This window comes from Galeopterus variegatus, unplaced genomic scaffold (genome assembly GCF_000696425.1).
Source record: "Galeopterus variegatus unplaced genomic scaffold, G_variegatus-3.0.2 Scaffold1303, whole genome shotgun sequence".
NCBI classification, from domain to species: domain Eukaryota; kingdom Metazoa; phylum Chordata; class Mammalia; order Dermoptera; family Cynocephalidae; genus Galeopterus; species Galeopterus variegatus.
The window spans coordinates 355674-376182 of NW_007727414.1; the positions used below are offsets into that span (position 1 = coordinate 355674).

Sequence of the window (20509 nt, forward strand, 5' to 3'; positions counted from 1 at the left end):
GGCGGCGGTCTGCGGCTCTCAGGGAGGCAATGGGGTGCACCGCAGCAGAGCTCATCTGGTCGCTTCTGGGGCTGTGGCTGCTGATATGCAGCTGGGGGTGCCCCGGGAGCGCGGAGCTGCGAGCCCCGCCGGATAAGATCGGTAGGCGAGCAGGGGGAGGCGCAGGAGGGGCGCCGGAGGTCGCCCCGCGCGACTCCAAACAACTGGTGGTCCGGTTCTGCTCGGTACAGGTCGCTTAACTGCACACCCGGGCGGCGGGAGGGCGAATAAGGAGGCGACCATTCAGCCCCACCCCACGTTCTCGGTCTTGAGTGGCAGAAGTGAAGACCCCGTGGGTTTTAGGAAACTATCCCTCCTTCTACTCCTGTGAACGCCGGTCAGGACCGCAGTCGAGTAAGGGGGGCCGATCCCCACACACAGACCTAAAACGCTCAGGCTCGGAACCCCGAGGCGAGCAGGGGGAGGCGCAGGAGGGGCGCCGGAGGTCGCCCCGCGCCGGGCGGCTGCTGCGTAGTGTGCCCAGGCCCCGCAGCCGCGACGCAGGTCAGGCCGCGCGGCCAAGCCCCAAGCTTACGCTGCGCTTTTGCCCATTCGCGTCTTAGGGTGGCTTTCGTTCCTCCTGGGGACGGTATTGTGCCTTTCTGGGCGTGCAGAGATGTTCGCTTGAGGAATGGGCATGGACAGGGTCCGGGGCGCTCAGGCGCTGGGCGTCCCTGAAGCCCATCTTGGAGGCCTGGGGTTCCGGGGAGGCCGAGGTACCTCTCGCCGCCTTCTCTCTGCTGCACCTTTGAGTGGCCAGTCTTCTGGTTCGTCCTTAAGCGTACGGCCTCTGCCACTTTGCGGATTGCAGGCGCACGCAGACACAGAACAGGGAGCAGTGCAAAGAAGCTGACCCTGTCTGCTTTTGTTGATATTCGGGATTCGCGTTTCCCCATCTCGGGTTTGCTGAGGTCAGCGTGCTTTCAGAGGCCCCTTGCTTGCGCAGTTTCTCAGACTGGACTCCTACAGCTGCCGGAAGAACCTATTCTCTTGCTAGTTTCAGTCGCCTTGGTTTTTTGCTCCCTGTCCTTCCCCCCTCGCCATCCCCATTAAAGCTGTGTTCTTCCGGATCATTAACCTATCTACTTTGAGTCTACCTTGAGACAGAACAAAGCTAGGGAAAAATGGCCGTCACTTTGTCTAAAATGCGTGTTGGAAAGGCCCCCCTCTTCTGTGTGAGTTGGGCACCAAGAAGGTTGTGCAGGCACGTTGGTGCCTCCACAAAGACCTGTAAGAATCTTTGGGCATTTGGCCAAAAAAAAAAAAAAAAAAAAAAAAAAAAAAAGGGATTGCTGTCAGTTTGTGAATTAATCTACTGCTGTTTTGTCTATGGGCAGTGTCTGTCCAGATTCAGAGATTTCTGTCTTCACTGCAGGTTTTCACTTCCCGCCCCCCCCGCCCCCCCGCCGCCGCAGCAGGGCTCCCCGAAATTGTTGGTAATAGCCTGAGTAACCTCTGTCATTAGTTAATGGCCTTTCAAAAACCAAACCAAACCCACATAACTGGTAAGAGAGAAAAAAAAATTTCCTTTTTTTCCTTCATAGCAATTGTTGGAGCTGGAATTGGTGGCACTTCAGCAGCCTATTATCTGAGGCAGAAATTTGGGAAAGATGTGAAGATTGACCTGTTTGAAAGAGAAGAGGTGGGGGGCCGTCTGGCCACCATGAAGGTTCAGGGGCAAGATTATGAGGCAGGAGGCTCTGTCATCCATCCTTTAAATCTGCACATGAAGCGTTTTGTCAAAGACCTAGGTATGTAATTTTGATCTTAGAGCTCGCCCGATTTCTGTGTGACATCCCTGGATATTTTTATCAGATGGACAACTGAAACTTTTCTGCCTTCTTAATTGTCTTTTACAGAGAAGTTCGTAAAACTTTCTTCACTTCATTGTTAGCAGTTGGTACTGCCTTAGTTAGGAGCCGTTCTCCTGTAATGGGATACTGGTTATCTGTATCTTCAGTTATCTGGAATTACAGCCATGGGTTGGGGGTGGGGGTGAGGATGGCTGGTGTTGTCAGTTTTTAGACCTCTGGGTTTGTGTTGAAGAATCAGAGAATGTTTTGAGCTAGCAGAAACTTTAGTGTGCTCATTTTATAGCTGAGGAAATGAGACCCAGGGGCTTGAAGTGTCTGGCTTAAAGTCACACACAGCGAGGGGTGCAGACATGAGTCTGTGCTAGAACCTGAGACATTTGACTGCTGCCCTACCAGCAGAGAAGCTGGACAGGCCGGGGGCGGGGGAGACACTGTTCTAGGGGGAGGATGTACGACCAAAACATGTTCCTGTCCTCGAAGAATATGTATATATTCTATTGGAGAGACAGGCAATAAACAAATAACTAAGAAAATATATGCAGTTTGTGTGGAGACAGCCAGTCACTTTTTAAAGAAAGTGGGTGGCATGTTGGTACATGCTTTGCTGGCAAATCAAGCTTGGATGGCATTAGGTGCAGCCCTGCCTGTGTGTGTCATTTTTCTTCTCTTCTCTTTTTGTGGTTGGCTGGTAAGGGGATCCAAACCCTTGACCTTGGTGTTATAATATTGCACTTTAATCAACTGAGCTAACCAGCCAGGCCTGTGTGTATCATTTTTCTTATCTGTGGTTTGCTTGACATGTGGAGAATTACCCTATGAGAAATTAAGAGATCATTTTTTTTTTAAAAGATGAGGGGGGGGAGGGGCGTCTGGCAGGCCTCCCTTTCCTCAGGGAATACTGTGTAATTTTGGCCTCCTTCCAATTATGCAAAATAGGATTCAGATCAGAATGGGAGTGCCTGTTTTCCCTCAGCTGTCTGCCTTCCCCATTCCTTGTGGGTGCTTCCTGTGCTTCCATTTCCTTCATGAGGACATATGTGTACCAGGAGCAATTCATGCCACCAGATTCATGTCTGACATTTTTTTGTTTTTAAATTGAATTCAGTTGGTACTCTGGCTTTTTCTTTTGACTTTTTAATCTTTTTAGGCTAATAATAGCTAGTCTAATTGTGATATATCTGCATGGTCATCCGACCCATCTTCTAGAGAATCTGCTTTTGTTCATTGTCGTGAGTGTGCTGTACAGTCTCCGACTTATGATGATTTGACTTCAGATTGTTTGACTCTATGATGCTACCGTACAACCATTCTATTTTTCAGTATAGTATACTATACTTTCAGTATAGTATTCAATAAATTACATGAGATATTCAACACTTTATTATAAAATAGGCTTTGTATTAAATGATTTTCCCAACAGTAGGCTAATGCAAGTGTTCTGAGCATGCTAAAAATATGTTTGGTAGGTTAGGTGTATTCAATGCATTTTCCACTTAGGATATTTTCAGTTTATGATGATGGTTTATCAGGACGAAACCCCATCATAACTTGAGGAGCATCTGTTTGTGTATTTCACTGTTCTAAAGATAGATCTTTAATGTGTCTCCTGAGAACTGGGGAAGGCCCAAATTCACTTGCTTTAGAGTTTCCCCGGGAGCTTCAGATTACCTTCTTTCATTTGATCAGTGTAGAAACCACTGACTTAGTTACCCTTTCTCTGCTTTTGCAGGTCTCTCTCCTGTTGAGGGCTCTGGTGGCCTAATGGGGGTGTATAATGGAGAAACTCTGGTGTTTGAGGAGAGCAGCTGGTTTATAATTAACATGATTAAACTAGTTTGGCGCTATGGATTTCAGTCCCTCCGAATGCACATGTGGGTAGAGGACGTGTTAGACAAGTTCATGAGGTAATTTTTTTTCCTTCTATTTAATCTAAGACCTAAGTTTGATGAGTTTTAAGAATTATAATTTCTTGGAACAGTTCTCCACCTAACTACAAGGCCTGTTTGTAAGACTGTTAGGCAGAAAGTTTTGTAGAAAATATGCAGACCATTCACCTGTCTGAAATTGAAAGGATAGTTTATTTTTGCTTCTGAAATATATTTTTAAAATGCTTCTTTAATGTTGCCAGACACTCTTTGATGCTCTACAATATTAACTCTTTTGTTATTAGCTTCTTTTTACAGATGTGGAAGGTGGAGGTATAGAGAGGTTTTAAGTGTATAAGTTCACCACCTAGTTAGTGGCAGAGCTGGAGTTCCCAGCCGGGCGATCTAGCTCTAGAATCCTCACTCTTAATCTCTGCACAGTGCTGGTGTTATGTAGATGAATGAGATAATGTGTATAAGAGCTTGTAGAAAGGATCAGAAAACTTAAGTGAGCTTTAATGATATTTCAGTGAGCCAGCAGCCTGAAGTAGAGTATCAGTTTGTGCACTAAGAATTTAAATTGGGGTATTAAATTCTAGCACTGCCCTGTGTAGTGAGAATCCAGGTGCTTTTTTTCTTCTTTATGCTTTTCTATATTTTCAAAATTTTCTGTGTGTATGAATGTATATTGTTTGATAATCAGGAAAAATAACATAAAATAGCCAGTCTAATTTAGAAAGGTATAACCTATTTTTTTAAAAGCTGTTGGCATATGCTAATTTTTATTCTGGTTTACAACTTTAGGTGCTGGAGAAATTCAGCTTGTAAATGTTCATATTTCATTAGTGATTGTTCTAGCATAATAAAATAATTGTTAAAAAGGTAAAATGACATGTCATATGACCAAGATTTGAACAGGACAAAAATAAGAGTTGAGTAGGATAAATATACTCTAGTCTCTATAGCTTATGGTACTTAGGGATTTCTTTCTTTCTAAACATCATTCTTTGGTTAATTCCTTGAATGCCTTTCCTCTGGGGATGTTAGGTCCAGCTACAGTACATATTGTTTTTAATCTGTCATTTATCATGTATTCATTCACCTAATAGTGAGTGCCTATTGTGTGCCAGACACTGTTCTAGGGGGAGGATGTACGACCAAAACATGTTCCTGTCCTCGAAGAATATGTATATATTCTATTGGAGAGACAGGCAATAAACAAATAACTAAGAAAATATATGCAGTTTGTGTGGAGACAGCCAGTCACTTTTTAAAGAAAGTGGGTGGCATGTTGGTACATGCTTTGCTGGCAAATCAAGCTTGGATGGCATTAGGTGCAGCCCTGCCTGTGTGTGTCATTTTTCTTCTCTTCTCTTTTTGTGGTTGGCTGGTAAGGGGATCCAAACCCTTGACCTTGGTGTTATAATATTGCACTTTAATCAACTGAGCTAACCAGCCAGGCCTGTGTGTATCATTTTTCTTATCTGTGGTTTGCTTGACATGTGGAGAATTACCCTATGAGAAATTAAGAGATCATTTTTTTTTTAAAAGATGACCGGTAAGGGGATCTTAACCCTTGATTTGGTGTTGTCAGCACCACACTCAACCAGTGAGCGAACCGGCCATCCCTATATGGGATCCGAACCCGTGGCCTTGGTGTTGTCAGCACCACACTCAACCAGTGAGCGAACCGGCCATCCCTATATGGGATCCGAACCCGTGGCCTTGGTGTTGTCAGCACCACACTCAACCAGTGAGCGAACCGGCCATCCCTATATGGGATCCGAACCCGTGGCCTTGGTGTTGTCAGCACCACACTCAACCAGTGAGCGAACCGGCCATCCCTATATGGGATCCGAACCCGTGGCCTTGGTGTTGTCAGCACCACACTCCGAGTGAGCCACGGGCCGGCCCAAGAGATCACTTTTGAAGTGAATTCAGGGTATTACAGAACTGTGAAGAAGACCCAGCGAGGGGATACGTAGATTATACTGTTTTTGATTTTAGAAAATAATTCTTAAACTTTATGGAATTACTGTCCTTCTTTCTTTGATATTTCATTATGCAGCACTGACCTTTATGTTGCTAATGTTGCATCATACATATCCGTTTCTTTCAGTAAATCAAGATCATGTAGAACCTGTTTTGATAATTTTATCAAACTGTATGAGAAGGTTGGTATTCAGCAAGCATGCGCCATATGGTAAAAGTAGTGAAATACTGCTAGACTGGTGACATAGCTGCTACCCTGAGTGTTCCCTCTCAAGACATCTGTCGTCTCTGTCAAAACCCCTCTCACCTGTCCCCAGCAGGGAGTATTGACTCATTTCCAGTCCTACATCCAGTTTCATCCTGTTTCATGCTGTATTGTTTTTTGTTTATTTATTTATTTTATTTTATTATTTATTATTTTGTTTTCTTGTACTGGTTGTTAAATATTTTTAAATTGTTTTTAATATTTAACAGAATATCCCATGTTGGAGATATTCTGGAATATCGTGAAAACCAGGACTGGAAGCCACAGAGATTTGCCAAAGAGGAATCTGGAACAACTAATTCTCCTGCATTTCAGTTAAAGCAGTAGTTGTCAACCCTGGCTGTACATTAGAATATCATGGGGGTCTTTTTAAAATATAAAGGCTGAGCTCCATCCCTAGAGATTTTTTATTTAATTGTTCTGGGGTAGGGATCTAGCTTTGGTATTTTAAAAGCACTTCCAGTGAATCTTACCTGCAGCCAGAGTTGAGAATCACTGGGTTAAAATGTGCAATTGGAAGATATTCTGCAATTTTTCTTTCTTTGAATAGTATAGAAACATAAAGCCCTCTCTCAAAAAATTTTTTCTTTGTTTTGGATTCACTTGATCCCCTTTAAAGTGGCTCTGCTGTCTTCTGCAGAAACTATTTATAGTGGCTGGCCAGAAAAGGGATCTAAATTCTGCAGAAACTTTTAGGGATTTGCTGACTAGCCTTGTGATCTTCTGTAGAAACTTTTAGGGGATTAGCTCAGATTGTCATTTTGTGTCTCCATTTCAGAGTGTGCACAGTGTGAGTGAAGGCTCATGTGACAGTAGTGAGCCATGATACTCAAAAGAGGGTTCAAGCTTGTGGTAGACATCACTCTAGACCCACAAGGGTATGCATTCATTTTTCTGTGCTGTTGGAGGTACTTGGGTGGAAATCCTGCAGACCCTGACATCCACACTTGCCAAATTAATTTCTAGTCTTGAACATTTATTTATGCAGTTCTTCCGGTTGGATGCCATTCTTTACTCCAAAGTCCACCCTCTTATCTCACCTCTTTCAACAAATCCTTCCCCTAATTCTCCAGTCACCATTCATTTTTCTTTTCAAACAACCTTTAAGTATTATATGGAGCACACCAAGCATTTGTGTTGTTCTGTAGTATATATAGTAACTAGAATGTAGTAGATATTCACGCTTATGTTTGTTGGATTGAATTCTCTGGTCCACTGATATCTCCTGTTGAGATATCTTGGCTTCTAGGCTAGGTTAAAGCTCATTCTTGTCTCTAGCACTTAGTGCATTTCTGGGGACGTGTTAGATGCCTAACACTTCTTGATCTGAGACTGATAGGACTCACAGTGAAAGGCTTTGTAAACACCGTTTCTTCTTTCCAGTTGCTCCTACCAAATATTTTGAGTCAGTTTTTATTATTTCCTTTTCATGTCCCAAATCTAGTCTATCTTGAATCCTATCAGCCTTTAAAGTATGTCCAGAATCCCACCACTTCTCACTACCACCACTGCTACCACTTTGGCTCAAGCCACTATTGTCTTTTGTCTGGATGGTTGGAGTATCCTCCTAGGCTGAAAAATACCCTCTCATCTCCTGCCCCCATAGCAGCTAAAGTAGTCCTTTTAAAACCTAAGGCTTGTCACACTGCTCCTCTGCTCAGAAATATTAACTGGCTATTTCATGCAGATTAATAATGAAAATATTGGCTTGGAAGACTTGAGAAGATTAGGTTCTTCCATCCCTTACTTTTTAATTTACTGTTTGTTATGTACGGAATTGTGTCTGCCCAAAATTCATATGTTGAAGCGCTAACCCCCAGTACCTCAAAGTGTGACTGTATTTGGAGATAGAGGCTTTAAAGTGGTAATTAAATTAAAATGAGGCTGTTAGGGTGAGCCCTAAACCAATCTAACTGGTGTCCTTATAAAAAGAGGAGATTAGGACACAAAGAGACACATGCACACAGGAAAGACCATGTGAGAACATAGTAAGAAGGTGGCCATCTGCAAGCCAAAGACAGGCCCCAGAAGAAACCAAACCTGCCAGCACCTTGATCTTGGACTTTTAGCTTCCAGAACTGTAAGAAATAAATTTCTGTTGTTTAAGCCACTCAGTCTCTGGTACTTTGTTATGGCAGCCCTAGTGAACTAATACACTGTTGATCTTCTGCCTAGAGGTTTTATCCATTATTTAATTTATTTATTTGACAATTTTTTTATTGAGACATAATTGATTCTGTCCATTATTGATAGTGGTATATTGTCTATCCATCACTGAAAGTGGGATATTGGAGTCTTCAAGTATTATTGTTGAATTTCTCTTGTTCCCTTCACTTCTGTCAAGATCATTTGATCATATATATGAGGGTTTATTTCTGGGTTTTCTATTCTCTTCCATTGATCGATGTGTCTTTCTTTATGCAACTACATACTGTGTTGATTACTTTAGCTTTGTAATATGTTTTGAAGTAAGGAAGTGTGAGGCCTCCAGCTTTGTTTTTCTTTCTCAAGATTGTTTTGGCTATTTGGGGTCTTTTGAGATTTCATATGAATTTTAGGATTTTTCTATTTCTGCAAAAAATGCCATTGGGATTTTGATAGGGATTGCATTGAATCTGTAGATTACTTAAGGTAGTGTGGACATATTAACAATGTTAAGTCTTCCAATCCATTGCAAAGACACAGGATGTCTTTCCGTTTATGTCTTAATTTCCTTCAGCAGTGTTTTGTAGTTTTCAGTATACAAGTCTTTCACCTCCTTGATTAAGTTTATTGTTAAGTGTTTTCTTCTTTTTCATGCTATTGTAAATGAGGTTGTTTTCTTAATTTCCTTTTTATATTTATTGTTAATGTATAGTTCTCCTTTTGTTTTAAACAGATATTTTCTAGTGTACCATTTTAATTCTCTTGTTTCTTTTACTAAGTATTTCTTGAGTTATTTCCTTACAATTAACTTTTTAACTTAAAACAATCTTTATTAATGATAAACAATCTGAATTGTTTTAAGTTAATACTTGCTCCAGTATAGCTTTGTTACTTCTCCCTCTTTTTTACTTTTGTCATACAAGTTAATATCTTTATAAATTATAAGCCCATTATCACAGTTTTATAATTACTGCTTTATGCAGTTGTGTTCTAAATGAGATAGGAGGATAAAACAAATGTACCTTCATACTGTCATTTATATTTACCTGTGTAAATATAAATTATCTTTACCAATACTCCTAATTTCTTCATGGGGATTCAATTTTCTTTCTAGTGTTCTGTCTCAGCCTGCAGGATTACCTCTAGTATTTCTTGTAGGGCAGGTCTGCTAGTGCTGAATTCTGTTCTATTTACATGAAAATGCCTTAGTTTCACTTCATTTTGAAGGATAATTTTGCTGGATATAGAACTCTTAGTTGACAGTCGTTTTTTTTTTTTTGCGGCTGGCTGATACAGGGATTGAACTGTGGACCTTGGTGTTATCAGCACCATGCTCTAACCAACTGAGCTAATTGACCAGCCCTATTTCTTTCTTTCTCTCTCTCTCTCTCTCTCCCTCCCTCTCTCCCTCCTCCCTCCCTCCCTCCTCCCTCCTCCCTCCCTCCCTCCCTCTCTTCCTTCCGCCCCTTGGCCCAGTGCTAATTTGGTTTTAATTTAATTTGATAAAATGACAGCCAGGACAAGAAACCATGTCAGCTCCAGGGAGGACATCAAAAACCAATTTCTCTGGCTCCCTAAAAGGACACCTTAAAGCATAAAAAATGAACAGTTTTCTTACTTGTCTTTGTTTCTTCCTTCTCCCTTTTCTTCCTCCCTCTCTTCCTTCCTTCCTCTCTCCCCTCCCTCCCTCCCTTCCTTCCTTCCAAGGGGATCTTAACCCTTGACTTGGTGTTGTCAGCAACACGCTCTCCTAAGTGAGCAAACTGGCCATCCCTATATAGGAATCTGAACCCATGGTCTTGGTGCTATCAGCACCATGCACTCCCGAGTGAGCCACAGGCCAGCCCTACCAGCCCTATTTCAGCATTTTTTAATATGTCATTCTATTACCTTTGGCCTCCCTGGTTTCTGATGAGGTCAGCTGTTAATTTTATTGAGGTTCCTTTTATGGGATGAGTTGTTTCTCTCTTGCTGCTTTCAAGACTCTCTGTCTTTGTCTTTCTACAGTTTGACCATGATGTCTAGGGATGAATCTCTCTGAGTTTATCCTGTTGGAGTTTGTTTAACTTCTTGGATGTGCAGATTAATGTTTTCATCAAATTTGGAAAGTTCTTGGCCATTATCTCTTTAAATATTTTTCTGTCCCTTTTATTTTCTTTTCTCCTTCTAGGATTCCCATTATGTGTATGTTGGTATGCTTCATGTTGTCCTGTGGGTCTTTGAAGCTCTGCTCATTCTTCTTAATTCTTTTTTTCCTTGTGTTCCTTAAACTGAATAATTGCAATTGACATATCTTCAAGTTTGCTGATTCTCCAGTAGAGCATGGTGCTGATAATGCCAAAGTCAAGAGTTTGGGTCCCCCCTGTACCATCCAGCTGCCCCCCCAACCCCCCCCAAAGTTTGATTCTTCTGCCATTTAAAATTTGCTGTTAAGCCCTATAGTGATTTTTTTTGTTTGTTTGTTTCTGTTTTTAAAGATGACCGGTAAGGGGATCTTAACCCTTGGCTTGGTGTTGTCAGCACCACGCTCAACCAGTGAGCTAACCGGCCATCCCTATATAGGATCCAAACCCGTGGTCTTGGTGTTATCAGCACCGCACTCTCCCGAGTGAGCCATGGGCCGGCCTTCCTATAGTGAATTTTAAAATTCAAATATTGTGCTTTTCAACTCCAAAATTACTTTTTTTGTTGTTGGTGGCTGGCTGGCAGGAGGATCCAAACCTTTGACCTTGGTGTTGTGAGCAACATGCTCTACGAACAGAGCTAACTGGCCTACCCCCGACTCCAGAATTTCTGTATGGTTCTTTTTTATAATTTCTGCCTCTATATTGATATTCTGTATTTGGTGAGACATTCTTCTCATACTTGTTTTAATTCTTTAAATGTGGTTCCCTTTAGTTCTTCAAACATATTTATTATAACTGCCTGGATACTTGGCTTGGTTGGTTAGAGCATGGTGTCATAACACCAAGGTCAAGAGTTCAGATCCCAGTACTGGCCAGCTGCCAAAAAAAAAAAAAAGCCGATGTAAAGTTTTTAGTAAGGCCAACATCTATGCTTCCTGAGGTACAGTTTCTGTTGATTCTATTTTTTCCTGTATAAGCCGTACTTTCTTGTTCTCTGAGTATGTCATAATTTTTTGTTGAAACCTGGACATTTAAAATAATACTATGTGGCAACTCTGGAAATCAGATTCTTCTCCACCCCAGGACTTCTCCTTGGTTGCTGTTGCTGCTGTTGGTTTATTTAGAGACTTTCTGGGACTAATTCTGTAAAGCCTGTATTCTTTGTCAGGTTGGGGTATGTTTTCAACAATCTGGCAGGCAGTTTACAGCTCTACTTTAGCCTTCATTTCCTGCTTGCTCAAAGCTTCAAGGTCAGCCAGCGGTGACAGATTAGGGCCTTCTCAGGTCTTTCCTGGGCATGTAAACAGTCTTACACATGCACATGGCTTTTAGATTCCTGATAACATATTGGTTATTTTCATTTTCCAGTATTTCTTTTTAAAGTTTTTGGTCAGCCTCTTGTTAGCCCCAGTTGGTATTACAGCCTCAGCTGGCTGTGATATTCAAGTATTGCCACTAATTTTTTTGACGAATGCCTTCAGGATGGGGCTGTTTATACAGAGTGTATCAGGGCGAATAGAGACAAACTCTGAGGATAGAGCTTTTGTGAACTGCCAGATAGTCCAAATAGTGACAGTTCTCTTGGGATGGTGCTTTTTGGGAACTCCAAACCCATTCTGTCCTCTCTAGTGGCTTCCACTTTGCTGGTTTCATAGATGTTACAGTTGCAAGGCTACTGGTTTTCAAGGCTACTGCAGAGCTGGTCAGAGGAGAATGGGAATAGAACAGTACCTGGCTCAAAGTAGATGCTCCATAAATATTTGTTCAATGAATAAATATATCAATATTAAGGATTATGCAAATGTAATTTGAAAAGAATAAAAGGCTGTATAAGCAAGCAGTCTGACTAGCAGAAATTACTGGTTATTCACATGTCTAATTTCTTTTTTTTTTTTTTTGTCCTTTTTGAGACTGGCTGCACCGCGCTCAGCCAGTGAGCGCTGTGAGCGCACCGGTCATCCCTATATAGGATCCGAACCTGTGGCGGAAGCGCTGCTGTGCTCCCAGCGCTGCACTCTCCCGAGTGCGCCACGGGCTCGGCCCCACGTCTAATTTTTAGTAATATTTATTTATTTTCCTTTAATTCTTTTTTTTTTTTTTGCCTTTTTTGTCTTTTTTCGTGTCTGGCAACGGACCGCAACCCTCAGTGTCGCGCCTGTACCGGACCGGGACCGGCAACGGGATCGCAACCCTCGGTGCTGCGCCCGCCCCTCGCTCAGCCAGTGAGCGGGAACCGGTCTGTATGTGGGATCCGAACCCTCGGCGGGAGCGCCACCGCGCTCCCAAGCGGCGCACTGTAGCTGTGCGCCACCGGGCCGGCCTAAATTTATTTATTATTTTTTAATCTTTTTAAAAAAAATTTGGTGACTGGCTGCTATGGGGATCTGAACTTGACCTTGGTGTTACAACACTGCACTTTGATTAACTGAGCCAACTGGCCAGTCTCAGTAATATTTATTCTAATGCAACCAGTATCATAAAACAGTTACAATGCTCAGTGTTTATATTGTAGATGTTGTCTCATCTCACCTTCCAGGAGGGCTTTCTTTAGGAGGCTTGCTTGAGTGGGGTTGCAACTCAGGTAGGAGGACGGGGGGCATAAATTTTTTATAGCATCATTTATAGGTTATTTAATTGACAACTATTTTGTCATGCTGACCATTAGCCAAAGATTCATTTTATGAGCTATCCAGTCTATTATTTCTCTAAAGAACTCAAGTGTCTTCTTCCTACTTTTTTCAGTCTACTGAATACTAGAACCCAAATGATATGATAGAAGGTGCTAATTTAGTTTCTCAGTTTTGGCATTGATATCTAATCAATTTTTCCCATAAAAGCTTATTCAACATTTTGTATACTACACTCTTAGACAGTAGGTAATATTGAAATGGTTATAGTATTGTCCTTTGCTCTCAAAAAAATTAGTTTATTTTGAAAGAAGAAACTTGATGTAAAAGCTCTCCTCCTGTGATCACTGACAGGGATCTATCTTTCTTTGGCTCTTTTTTCTTCCTTTGTTTCATATACTTATCTGTGTATGTGCTTATTACCTGTCCTTAACTGTAAGCTCCTTGAGGGAAAGGAACCATGTCTTTCTCATCTTTGTATCACTTGCAACCTGAAAAATTGTGTATTGAATTACTGCATGCACTAATTTATATTAATGTTCTTTTAAATCCATAAAGTGCAGAGAAATGTCAGACAATTAAAAAAAAATAATAATGTAAAGTAGTATCTAAGTGCTGAACAAGTGGCATTGGTGCTAAGTTTTATGGGACTTTTGGAGGTTATCACATTACTGTGGACTAGGAAGTTGGGCAGGACTTTTCAGAGGAGGTGGGATTCAAGCTTTCTGAAGGAAGTATAGGTGTTCTGTGGTTAGGGAATGTGAAGTGTTGACCTAAAAAGAAACTGAGACCAAATACATGTAGCAAGGATTTATTAAGCCAATATGACAGTTGCAACCAGGGAGACATGTAGATCAGGCAGTCCTGAAAATGTGTTCCAAAGAGGGCCAGCAGAGCTTAACATCTTGTAATAACAAGAAGGGGAAGGGTCAAAGGAGAGAGGGAGAGAAAGACAGCCCCATATAATTACTTCATCAGGCTTTCTATTGGTAGTATATGACACGTAGTTTTGGAATTATTACTAGGATACATCCTATATGCAGGGTTCTGGCGGAAGGGTAATAAGAAGTGTTCTTGGTTATTTTATGGCTTTCTGGCGCCATTATGGGTACTTCTTTTTTTTTTTTTCCTTTTTGTCTTTTTTACTGACTGGTAACGGGATCGCAACCCACGGTGTTGCGCCCGTACCGGGGACCGGCAACGGGATCGCAACCCTCAGTGTTGCGCCCGCACTGCGCTCAGCCAGTGAGCGGGAACCGGTCTCCACATGGGATCCGAACCCTGGCGGGAGCGCCGCCACACTCTCAAGCGGCGCACTCTCCAGTGCGCCACCGGGCCGGCCCAATATTGGTACTTCTAAGTAAGATGTAACATGTTCCAGGATAGGTGGATGTGATTACTGCCTTATCCCAGATCTCCCAAGGTATTATAATTTAGCTGACCTGGACAGATCAGATTCTTTTGGTTATCAGAATTATATTCCATTTGGAGGGAAGAGCTTGTCCAATAGTGGGGAGACAATATGCAGAGCATATTTAGAGACCAGTGAATGGGTCAGGTATGCTTAAGTGGAAGGTGTGAGTGTGTGGTTGACAGCCAAGGGGGAGTTGTGTTTGAGCCTTCTACTTGCCATGCAACCTTCAGACAAGGTGTTTTACTTCTGCTTTGTTTCTTTATCTGCAATTAGAGTGAAGGAGTTAGACTTGATGACTTTTGTTGTAAAACCCATGATTCTTTTTTTTTTTTTTTACATCAGGCTGAATTGATCTGGACTTCATTTAGTAAGCAACAGTAAACAAGACTTTTTTGAATACATGGATGACAAGATAAAAGGGCTTTTGGGAGATTCATAAATATTTCAAAGAAAAGAAACTAGAAGAAGCAGGTAGATCAGCTATTCATTTTACTTGTTTGAGTATAAATCCTGACTTAAATCAGGGAAGTGAGAATGGAATAACAAGAGAGATGTTAGGAGGATAGATAAGGTTTCCTGCTTGGGTGGGAGAAGTGAAAAATGTTTAAGCTTTGAAACTAAATGAACAAAAGGATGACATATAGGATATTAGGAGTGGCCAGTTAGTTTTGATTGGGCTAGAGGGTGGGTAGAGAAGATCAAGCCTGGTGGAAAGATAAAACTTAATTTTAGACATGTCTATAAGTGCTGCTGGAAGATATAAAGAGGAATAAGACATACTCATAGTTTTAAAGGTGCCTCCCAATGACCATATTAATGTCAAAAAGGAGCAGTGTATACAAAGGACAGTGAACTAGCAGAGAAGGTGGAGGGAGAAGAAGAGCCAAGAGCTTTGGGGAGAGCTGGGGAAGATGGTGGCTGAGCTTTGTCTCACATGACAGGTAGAAACTTGTCAGAAGGAAACATGGAAGTTAGTTTGATTCTTAAGACACTATTTCCCTTCTTTATGCGCCCCCCCCCCCATCTTGTTTGGTGTTTAATGGCCATTTCTCTTCTTTTCAAAAGGATCTACCGCTATCAATCTCACGACTATGCCTTCAGTAGTGTAGAAAAACTACTACATGCTTTAGGAGGGGATGACTTCCTTGGGATGCTTAACCGAACACTTCTTGAAACCTTGCAGAAAGCAGGCTTCTCTGAGAAATTCCTCAATGAAATCGTTACTCCTGTCATGAGGGTCAATTATGGCCAAAGCACAGACATCAATGCCTTTGTTGGTAAGCCAGAGCTTGGAACAGTAATGGACATTAATTCACAAAGAGGCTTCCCCGATGCTGTAGCAGCTTCTGACTTTAGATCATGGGTTGGAAAAGATTACCTTTCTCTGTAAACCTAAGACATTGTTAGCAAAATTGTGATATGCCGATGTGCATTTTTAGGGGGAGAAGTTCCTTTTATCAGTACAGCAATTCTCAACTGGGGGAGCTTTTATCACCAGGGGCTATTTGAGCAGCCCATCTAGTTGGGAAGGGAAAGTGGGTACAGGGCCTCTTACTAAGTCAGGATTAAATTTTATTTTTCCTCCCGCTTACAGGGGCAGTGTCACTGGCTTGTACTGATTCTGGCCTTTGGGCAGTAGAAGGTGGCAATAAACTTGTTTGCTCAAGGCTCCTTCAGGCTTCCAAAGGCAATCTTATACATGGCTCGGTAATGTACATAGAGGAGAAAACAAGGACCAAGCAGACTGGTGAGCTTGAACTTATTTCCCCTGTAGAATTATTGCTCAGGGAGAAAAACTTGTTTTTGCCATCTCTCACTTAGTTCCAAAATGATGGAACTTTAAATTGTATATGTTGTGCCACACAGAAATATTCTCAAATGTGCTTAAGTACAGTGCCATGACTCCTTGGATTTAGAAAACAATCTTGGGCTGGCCAGTTAGCTCAGCTGAGACTGTGGTGCTGATAACACCTAGCTCAAAGGTTCAGATCCCTGGACTGGCTGGATACAAAAAAAACCTCCCATAAGCCCAAAAGAAAAACAGAACTCATCCTCAATAGTAAAAATTCTATCTTTTGTATTTGTTGACATTCTGATTAGGAAATTGGCCTCAATGTAATAAAAATGCAGAGTCAGTTTTCTTATAGGGTAAAACTCCTTTAATTATAGAGAAACTATATTAAGAAGGTATAGAATTATTTCCATAAGGTTTAAAGTATAGTACATTAGAAACACTGAAGATTCAGGGCTGGCCAGTTAGCTGAGTTGGTTAGAGCATAGTGATGATAACACCAAGGTCCAGGGTTTGATCCCTATACAGGCCAATTGCCAAAAAACAAAAACAAAAAAAAACACTGAAGTTTTTTTTTTTTTTTTTTTAAAGATGACTGGTAAGGGGATCTTAACCCTTGACTTGGTGTTAGCACCATGCTCTCCTAAGTGAGCTAACCGGCCATCCCTATATGGGGATCTGAACCCGTGGCCTTGGTGTTATCAGCACCACAGTCTCCCAAGTAAGCCACGGGCTGACCCAAGAAAAACACTAAAGATTTAACATGTTTCTTTATTCCCCTTAGGAAATCCCACAAAGATGTATGAAGTGGTATATCAAACTGGATCTGAGACCCGTTCAGACTTCTATGACATCATCTTGGTGGCCACTCCACTGAATCGAAAAATGTCCAACATAACTTTCGTCAATTTTGATCCTCCAGTTGAGGAATTCCATCAATACTACCAACATATAGTAACAACATTAGTTAAGGGGGAATTGAATACAACTATCTTTAGCTCTAGAGCCATAGATAAGTTTGGCCTTACTACAGTTTTAACCACTGATAATCCAAATTTGTTCATTAACAGCATTGGGATTGTATCCTCTGTAGGAGAAAAGAACTATCCTCCACCATCAACAGATGGGACATATGTTTGGAAGATCTTTTCCCAAGAAACTCTTACTAAAGCACAAATTTTAAAGCTATTTTTGTCCTATGATTATGCTGTAAAGAAGCCATGGCTTGCATATCCTCACTATAAGCCCCCAGAGAAATGCCCGTCCATCATACTCCATGATCGACTTTATTACCTCAATGGCATAGAGTGTGCAGCAAGTGCCATGGAAATGAGTGCCATTGCAGCCCACAATGCCGCGCTCCTTGCCTATCACCGCTGGAACCAGCACACAGACATGATTGACCAAGATGGCTTATATGAGAAACTTAAAATTGAACTATGAAATAACACTCTCTCTTTTCCCTTCCTAATTCTAAATGAATATCACTGGTAAAAACAAAATCTGAGCAGAGATGATTTTGAGTCAGATATTCTGCCATTATCATTGTTTAACAAAAGTAATCCCCGTGGATAAGAAAATACAAGATTCTAATTAAGTGTGAATGTGTAACTATTGTACTTATGCCATCTCCAACATTTCATAACTGTTCTTTTAATATCCATCAGCAGTGTTTCCCAAACTTGTATGATCTTAAGAATCACCTGGAGCTTGTTAAACACATGGATTCTCAAGATCCTCTCTTGGAGACTGTGATTCAGTAGGTCTGGGGGTAAGGCCCTGTATTTTGATAAAAACCTTAGGAGCATTTTAAGCTGAGCTCTTGAGGAAGAAAAGACATCTTAGTTAGGGACTAGTTCACTTGAGCTTCACAGCTGAATGTGACATTCAGTCAGATAAAACTACTATGGGAGCTGGTGTTTTATGCCTGGCTCTTAGTAATTTATTGTCCCCCCAGCTCCCTACCTCTGCCACTGCCGCAGAGTGCCTGCCCAGGCAGGTGCTCTTATACCCTTTTCTTTTAAAAGTTTTTTTGGCAGCTGGCTGGTATGGGGATCCAAACCTTTGACTTTGGTGTTATAACACCACGCTGCAACCAACTGAGCTAACTGGCCAGCCCCCTCTTATACCCTTTCTTGAAATAATTGTGCCCATGGAAAAAGGCTTGACTTTCAGAATGTTATCTTTTGATTGCTTCTGTCTTGCTTTTATAAGGGGTGACATTCAGAAGTCTTACTAGTATAATTTTAAGATGTTATTCAGAGACCTCAAGTAAAATGAAAAACAAATATAGGCTACTGTATTAAGAAATTGGCATTCTAGGGCTGGCCCGTGGCTCACTCGGGAGAGTGCGGTGCTGATAACACCAAGGCCCCAGGTTCGGATCCCACATAGGGATGGCCGGTTCGCTCACTGGGTGAGCGTGGTGTTGACACCACCAAGTCAAGGGTTAAGATCCCCTTACTGGTCATCTTTTAAAAATAAATAAATAAAAAAAAATAGTAAAAGTACTGATAGGTCCCCACAACCAGACATTTGGATTTAATGGATTGAGGATGGGACCTCAATATTGTAGCTTTTCAAAATTTCTAATGTGCAACCAGGGTTGAGAATCACTCATATGGGGGTTAAATGTCTACAAAGGGTTTTTAGTGCCTTAAAAGTCCTAAGAAACCCAATTCATTATCAAAGCAGATCCATTTTGCAAGGAATGATTTCTCTCAATGAAAACTTTAGTAGTAAGCTTGATGGGTAGGAAGAAACACTGACAGTCTGATGGCAGAGGTGACTTAGATCTAACTCCAGAGCAGTTGGCACTAGAGCAGGATATTTAGAATGATACCAAGCTTGACCAAATCTAGCATATGTTCAAAGTGTTAAACAGTTCAAAATTACTATAGCATTCTGGGTGAGAAACTGGTTGCTGAAATCTTAAGGCAGTGGCTGTCAATGTTGGTTGCACTTTGAGCCTATAGGGCTTTAAAGCTTCTCACATGATTCTAAAGTTCAGGCAAACTTGAGAACCATTTCTACATGTACTGTACAAAAATCATGACTGACTGCCACTGACACTTGTAGAGCAAAACAGGTAAAAGTTTATGAACTCTAAAAGTAACTGCAACCAAATTAACATGTACTGTTGTTATTAGGGAAAGAAAGTCCTTCACCAGATTATGGAAGTAGCTACCTTAGCAAAATGGAAGACAATGCTGATTCTTAGTAAATGATTTCTTCCCTACTACAGTTGTGAATATTAATATGCTGATAAAACTGCCAACATATATTTGATATACCGGTAGGGATTAAACTCATGGTTTGTCAAAGGGTCAGCTTTTTTCTAATTTTTTTTTTTGGGGGGCGGCTGGCTGGTAAGGGGATCCGAACCCTTGACCTTGGTGTTATAGCACCGTGCTATAACCAGCAGCTAACTGTGTGTTACGATTCTGATTTTTATTTTATTTTTTGATGGCTGGCCGGTACAGGGATCTGAACCCTTGACCTTGGTGTTACAAATAAGCACTCTTAACTGACTCGGCTAACCAGCCAGCTCTTAATTTTATTCTTAACGTATGTTAAGAGGCATTCTCATATATATATATTTTTTTGTGGTTTTAATGAAGACAATTTGTAGAGAATGTAATACTGTCATGTATATGCTAAATACTGGTAAATGCTAATGAAATAATTTAATTTCTAACATTATAGACTTGTTTTGCCATGGGATATGTTTTTACTTGTAAGAACACCAATTTAAAATATTGTTGGTATTATATCAAACCTACTGATTAAATTTTCCAATAGGGCATCTGAAATTGCTCTCTCGAAATCAAAACAGGTTATCAATACGTATTAGGCGTGTCAGGTAGTTTTAATGCAACTACAGTATTAAAAGAATACTTTTTCACCGGAAGAAAAATACTATCAGCCTGCTACTCCAGGCAAATTAGGTAGTTTTATGCAACTACAGTATTAAGAATAATTGTTTTTTTTTTTTTTTTCCTGACCGGTAAGGGGACCACAACCCTCGGCACGGTGTGGTCTGCACCGCGCTCGCAGAGCTTGCTACTCCAGGAGACCACTCTAGTCCTCTTTTTACAGAAGAGACTTGTAAAAATGATCCATGGGCAGAATGAAAGCCAGTTGTACTGTAGTGGTTCTCCAACTGAGTTGAGTATGCATCAGAATTAGCTGGAGGGCTTGTTAAAACATTGCTGGGCCCCACCCTCATAATTTGTTTATTCAACAGATTTGTAGTGGGACACAAAAATTTGCATTTCTATTAAGTTCCCAGGTGATGCCCCTGTTCTGGGAACCACACTAGAGAACTAGTTCTACAATTCAGCTCTGTGTGGTTGGAAAAAAAAATTATCAATGAAGATTTAAAGAGAACTGTTGAATGGGAGAATAAAAATGTGTTGGACCTATCAACT

The 20509-nt window shown here is 41.2% G+C and overlaps 1 protein-coding gene across 1 annotated transcript; it reads left to right on the forward strand.

Moving 5' to 3' along the window:
- Positions 1-17683, forward strand: PCYOX1 (prenylcysteine oxidase 1). Its single transcript, XM_008576185.1, has 6 exons — positions 1-141; positions 1584-1790; positions 3583-3757; positions 15353-15564; positions 15882-16034; positions 16864-17683. The coding sequence occupies exons 1-6, from the start codon at positions 30-32 to the stop codon at positions 17520-17522; spliced, it is 1518 nt and encodes a 505-aa protein (XP_008574407.1). The 5' UTR covers positions 1-29; the 3' UTR covers positions 17523-17683.
- The last annotated feature ends 2826 nt before the right edge of the window (positions 17684-20509 follow it).